Here is a 6,649-nt window from a genome sequence, read left to right as displayed (position 1 = left end):
ATCGACATATCGCATGGTATCGATATATCGATTTTTTTATAGCTGTAACCTTATGTTATTCGAAATTCGTAAACTATCGATACTATGCGAATATCGAAAAAAAATTCCCATGCTAGTTGGCAACCCCCAGATTTGAAATCCCACATTGTTCCGGTTAACATAAAGCACAAGAAGTTTGAGGCAAACAAAAACTTAGCACCAAAATAATGGGGTGAGGAGTTGTAGGGGGAACATCTTAACTGCAACATTAAAAACTTTCATGTCCTTGACCGCCAACTTGCCCTCACTTGTTACTAAAACTAAAGAAGGAAGATGTCGGGATCAGGGAAGTTTAAACAATAATCGGTGTTATTCTGGTAACCATTGTTATTTTAACCAGTCTTGTAAAGATTACAAGAGCGCTACCAATTGCCTTAACAACATTGTTAACTTTTCATATTCAGATGATCACTTGTTATCCTACAATTTGAAAAATTACAATCTTGTTAGTGTGACAAGCATGAAGTTGCCGCTGATAACAAAAATGTGGTAACCGGTCATTATTTGTGTTCCAGTTATAGGTTAGGTGTAATGTTTTGACAATTTTTATGTACCTAGTGTTGTAAATTTTCTGATTATTTATTTCTGAGTAGGCTTGCTGTACTTTAGGTAAGTACAAATGCTTTATATTTTAGTATTAAAATGTTAATTTATAAGTTATAATTTTATATTTTGCTAGTAATGACTACGAAGAGAGGTCCTAAAACGAGTTGTGAACAATATGAAATATATTTGGAGTACATACGAAAACACGATGTCTTAATAACGGGTAAATTATCACCGGGGATGTCACCTAACGTCATTAAAGAATTGTGGGACGAAATGGTTGTGCAATTAAACAACGTTGGGACAGGACCTTCACGAACTGTTGACAATTGGAGGAAGGTTTGTATTCAACAAATAAAAGTGGTTTATACCTATGTTTATTATGTATTTGGGTCGTAATTCGAATTTGTATATTTCAGGCGTTTAACGAATGGAAATCCACCACGAAGAAAAAAGCCAGGGAGAAAAAACCTCTGAAAGAATTAGAAAGGCAACTAATCAATGTGATGAAGCCTGTAGTGATTGTAGGTGTTTCTTCGATCACAGAATTGGGGGCACAGGATATTTTAGTGCAGGTATAAATCTGATGGGCGAGCTTAGCTTAAAATCCATGGAAACCGTTGTCTCAATGATCGTTGCCATGGATTTTAAGCTAAGCTCTGCTTAAATTTGTCGGTGCAAACGGCCATGATTGAAATTATTTCGAGTACCTACACCAATATTTTCAATTGGTTGGCTTTGTATTAATTGTAATGTCAATCTCATGACATTTTAGGAAAAAGAAATCAATCTCGAAGGTGATAACGTTGTGTTAGAATTGGAAATAGCACAATCCGATGATCCAACATCTATTATGACATGGGAAGGTACACCGTCTCGAACACCACCCCCCCAAAAAAACACACCTTCGCCCAAAGGAGCAACATCTAACTGGGAAACTGTGTCTTCCGAGAAAGATACCCCTAAGAAAGTGGATAAAACCCCTAGTAAGTTATGAATCATACATTTAATTTGTGTAATTATATCGTTAACAGAATTACGCCGATCTAAAGCGAATGATGCTGGCTCCTTGTTAAAAGAATTTCATTCATCACAGGCAGCACATCAGTCTTCATTGACACTGGTTTCAAATGCATTGCACGACATTGCAGATGCAATTCGCAGTGTTGCAACTGCGATTGAAAATAAATAGTGTTTGTTATCGTGTTTATTCGATAATAAAATGTGTATACTGATTGCTATATTTATTTATTTTACATTTCTCAATTATAGAAAAGAGATCTACTAAAACTACAGTGGAGCAATATAGTTACTATCTTCAGTTTTTGAGAGAGAAGAAGGAAGCCGAAGAAGAATGGCATAAGCTAGTGGACCAATTAAATAGTTTACAGAGGACAGCTAGAAAAATGAGCGAATGGAAGAAGGTATGAGATTAGTCCACCAATAGAAATTTCTCTATCAACATTTTACAGGTGTTTGCTGATTGGACAAACAATGTTAAAAAAAAGGCACGCAACATATATTTGGCTCAACTCCAAACTGGCGGTGGACTTCCAATACCAATTGTATTAACAGATTTAGAGCTACAATTAATATCTGTGTTAACTAAAATTGTAGTTACGGGAATGCCAATTAAAGAGTTGGGGTTGACAAAAGGTTTGGTAATTAGATCTGGTCTAATAAACAACCAAAAGTCTACCAGAAGCAGTAAGTATTTTTCTTTTTTATACTTACAACCATTCAAACAAATTATTTAAGGGATTCGAATGAGAAAACTCCACCGTACATGTTTTCACATTTTACAAAAAGGACAGCTTGCCCTAATTAAAAACACCACTGAGATTACAAACGCTTTGAAAAATGTAAATATAGAATTGAAACGACTATTAAATGTAATTTTCAAGAATAAAGGTTTTACAACGTATTATGTACATGATTATTAATTTATATAATTATCAATAATTCGCCTTCGAGTTATTCTTCCTATATGAAGAACATTGCCTTGTTCCTGTTGTGGTATGTTATTGAAATTATCTTCAACAATTTCGTCCTCTTCGTTAGGCCATTCCTCATTATTTTCTAGCCGTCTTTCAATACATAAGTTATGTAAAATACAACAAGCGTTGATAATTTTTGCAGCTCGTAGAGGGGAATAATGGAGTGTACGGTGTCGCAGTAGGCATCTAAACCTTCCTTTTAACACACCATTTAGCCTTTCTATAACATTACGGCACCTTTTGTGTATTACGTTGTACCGTTGCTCTTGAGGTGTTAAACCCTGTCCACCTAATGGGGTCATGAGCCACGGTTGTAAGGGATAGCCAGAGTCACCTATCAACCACGATCCTGTATCTCCATTATTGTATGCGTCTCTTAAATGTTGATATATGGCTGAAGTTGTCCAAATGGCCGAATCATGCACAGACCCGGGAAACCGTGCATTAACATTCAAAATTTTTAAATCGGCACTACAAATTATTTGTGTGTTGATACTATAGTAACCCTTCCGGTTGTAGAATACAATTGCTGGGTATTCTGGATGATGAACAGGTGGCGACTGAATTGCAACATGCGTACAATCTATGGCTCCTATTATCCCCGGAAATCCATGTAAAATTTGGGCAAACTTCAGTTTTTCAGCATTTTTTTGTTGAAATGTTGTTGGGAAGTTCACCCTGTCTACCATTACCTCGTTTATTGCATCAGTGACTTCTGCGATGCACCTGCTGACTGATGACTGCGACATGGCTAGGTGGTAGTCCTTACCAACACCTTTTTGGTAACTACCCTGTCCATAAAAGTGCAGCGCCACAAGAATCCTAAGGTAAATTGGTATTGGTGTTGGTCCTCTTTCCTGCCGAAGATGAGGGCTAAGTTCATCTATAACATCCTGAGCCAATTCCCTAGATAGTCTGAACACTGACATGAACGTACTTTCCGGCATCGTCATGGGGTTACTTGCATCACGGAGTGTCCGTCTTCGTAAATTAACTTGGTATCTAAAATGATTAATGATAATCCAATTTGACATTTAAAAAATTAATTAATTTTGAGACTTACCTCTCATCTGCTTGTTGTAACATGTGCAAAAGCAGTAAATAGTCCTGGTCCATCTCTTTTTTTCAGAATAAATGTCGAATTCGCAAAAACTATGTTGAAATCCAACTGAACATATAGAACGATCTTATTAAAATAGATTTCTCAACCACTCTTGTTGGACTTAACGCCAGCAATTGCAACCGCGTTAGTTAACAAGTACATTTTACAAGAGTTAAAACAAGTCTTGTTGCTTGTATGGTCATCTGAATTGCTGAATGTTAACAAGACTTGCGCAAATTACAAGGCTTGTTTACATTACAAGTTGGTAAGAATAACAATGGTCGCTTGAATAACAATGTAATGGAAACAGTAAATCAACAAACGCGTACTGCTTCAAGTTCGAAGAAATATTAGAGTACTTCAAGTAAAATGCAATAACGAATGCAAATGTAATCTCAAGGGTAGATCTGAAGGCGCTTCCTTAATGGTGTGCAACGGTGCTTAGTTTAAACGTTGCTTATTGTAAACCCTTGAGAGCGTTCAGCAACTCGCAAATCTCGACACAATCACCAAAGTAGGTTACTGGCTGTGACGATTAAGATAAAATACGTATGACTCTAATTCGTCTCGCTCCATGGTAAAATTTAATATTTTTCAAACGTTGAAACAGAGCATAAAAGCACGTAGTATGCAGAAAGTGTGCAGTATATCAGAGGCACTTTGAAAATGGGAGAGTTTTTCGCGCATCGGTCGACAAAGTGATTTATTGTTGGAGGGTCGTCAAATAATGCAAGATAGGTACATATCTACAATGCAATATATTCTAATTAAATACGTTTGACTGATGTAATGTTATATGAACATTGTACTAGAGACGAAAGCGGGCACAAAGAATTTTCTGTTATCTGCAGAATACAACCGATCTAAAGAATTGACGTCGAAGGAAAATTGGACAAGCAAGGATATCATTCTACTCGTTAGGGGAAATATTGGCGATTTACAACAAAAACGAAAGATAAATGTGTTCAACATAAATGTAGCGTCTGTTATTAGATGGGCGAAATGTAAATGCGATACTAAAAACTTCAAACATGATACTGGCAAATTTGTCAGTAAAGGCTTTCGAATTTCACGAGATCCGTACATGATGGGTTTGCTGTTCACAATGAATTCACCTACCCGCGTGGTATATTTCGAATTACTCTTTGTGTGTAATTAGATCTGAGCGTGGTACGTCTTCACTTTGATGTAGTATTATATTTGTAAGTGACATAATACCTATATATGTCATCCTACATTCCCTTTGATTATGAATCTGCATTTGAGTTTGCCACAATTGTGGGATGTGCATCCTGTAGCGAGGTAACACTATTCTGATTTATGATAACTCAATTTAAGTGAGACGATTAGCTTAAATAGTTACCGTCAATGGCCAATGAAATCCTAATATCATTCAATTGGATTATGGGATTATGTTTTATTTTTAAAATTCCATACTGAATGGCGAGAAATACCGCATATGACTGTCATTCGTTTGTTATTAGTTTGGACGTTCTAAGAAGACTTGCGGCGCACGTTAGGCATTGAGCTTATAAAATAATTAGCTTATAGATCTTTCAAAATTTAATAAATTCACGTTTAACGTATTTTGCTGAATTTACAGGGTTCCCTTTACCAAGTTCGAGAAACGTACTAATGAGAGAAATATAGATTCAGGTAAGTAATCAGTTAACATACGAACTGGCCTGACAAGCAGCTTATCCTACCATCAATCACAAAACTCGTTTACTTTCTCTTCCAGTAATCGGGCAGATATGCGTTTATATTTGTTGGCAGTCCACAATAGGCATCCAATTGTAATTGTAAAATGAGTATGTGACGGTTTCTGCCAAATCTTTGAGTATAGGTAGCGAAAAACCACGAAATTTTTAGACTTTTTTTAGGTATGCGTTTATAACTCGAAAACGAAGCATTTCGCATAAAAATGTATTCTCATTAACATTAAAGAGCACACAATTCCGCGTCAAATGATCTAAATTAAAATCGGCTCGGCGATTTAGTTACAATCAATCGCCAAAGATCAGAAATCTATACCAACATAGTGAAAAAATGCATTAAGCTTAAAGTTGAGCGCCTGTACCTTAAAAGCGGCTACTCCAAATGAAAAATATTACTCATGAAGGTTGTGAGAAATTTAACAAAATTTTAAAATTAATATATTGCTATGTGTATGCGCAAAAGAAAATACAATTAAGGATCAATTAATGAAAAAATACAAGACATCATCAATAAATGAACTGTAAAGTTTTAAACTTCTTTAAACTGTTACTTGAAATATTTTATTTAATGTGTAATTGCGTGCTCGACGTTGTCCAGCTTCTGGTAGCAAAACCTGCAGTTTGGGGTTTCCGCTTTTTTATTACGTGCAAATATGAATTAAAAGTTCCATGCCCGATTAGTAATTAGTTGATATAGTACGTGATGTCTCCGTGCATCCGCTGAGTCCATTCGCGGATGTTAGCGATTACCCTCTTGGTCCATTTGCCTTTGCAAATGTTCTCCTTCCATATTTTTGCCATCTTGCAACCCTCCGTTCCCTGTTGTCCCTGTTGTTAGTCGTTTTAGTACTAATACGGAGGTTTCCATTTTACGTTTTACGTGGATTTGATCCCTAAGAGTGTCGTTCTTTCTCACCCCTTTTTTTTAACGTTCGTAGCATTGCACTACAGCTGATACCGCTTCCTGCCTTCATTGTAATTGTGCCCTCCCCCGTTTGCTTAGTTGTTGTCTCAAAGGCCCACTTTAAGACGTGGATGTCAATATGAGTGTTGCAATTACTAAAATTCTTCCGGAAAAGGAGATCCTCCGAGAGTTCCACACTTTTTAAATTGTTCTTTGTTGGTATCCGCTTGCAGTACCCCTATCTGTTCGTAGGGGCTCTCCTCACTTCCTTCTTCTGGTTCTCTTATATAAATATGCATCTCCACTTCGGCGAAATTTCGCCCGATTCGTTCACCGCCTGGGC

The 6,649-nt window shown here is 36.6% G+C and overlaps 1 protein-coding gene across 1 annotated transcript; it reads right to left on the bottom strand.

Annotated features, from left to right (window-relative positions):
• Window positions 1-2,459: 2,459 nt before the first annotated feature.
• Window positions 2,460-3,955, bottom strand: LOC116172659 (putative nuclease HARBI1). The gene is made up of 2 exons (XM_031489907.1): window positions 3,646-3,955; window positions 2,460-3,584 (listed from the first exon to the last, which is right to left on the bottom strand). Exons 1-2 carry the CDS (start codon window positions 3,696-3,698, stop codon window positions 2,525-2,527), a joined length of 1,113 nt encoding a protein of 370 aa, XP_031345767.1. The 5' UTR covers window positions 3,699-3,955; the 3' UTR covers window positions 2,460-2,524.
• Between the last annotated feature and the right edge of the window lie 2,694 nt (window positions 3,956-6,649).

Source organism: Photinus pyralis, unplaced genomic scaffold (genome assembly GCF_008802855.1).
Source record: "Photinus pyralis isolate 1611_PpyrPB1 unplaced genomic scaffold, Ppyr1.3 Ppyr1.4_LG5, whole genome shotgun sequence".
NCBI lineage: Eukaryota > Metazoa > Arthropoda > Insecta > Coleoptera > Lampyridae > Photinus > Photinus pyralis.
This window is presented reverse-complemented; position numbering and strand designations above follow the sequence as displayed.

What these genes read in the sequence shown, in the direction of transcription:
- LOC116172659 (XM_031489907.1), bottom strand. Translation starts at nt 3,698, where the DNA reads ATGGACCAGGACTATTTACTGCTTTTGCACATGTTACAACAAGCAGAT. An exon ending in TTACAACAAGCAGATGAGAG is followed by an intron (nt 3,585 to 3,645) that starts GTAAGTCTCAAA and finishes TAATCATTTTAG; the next exon opens with ATACCAAGTTAATTTACGAA.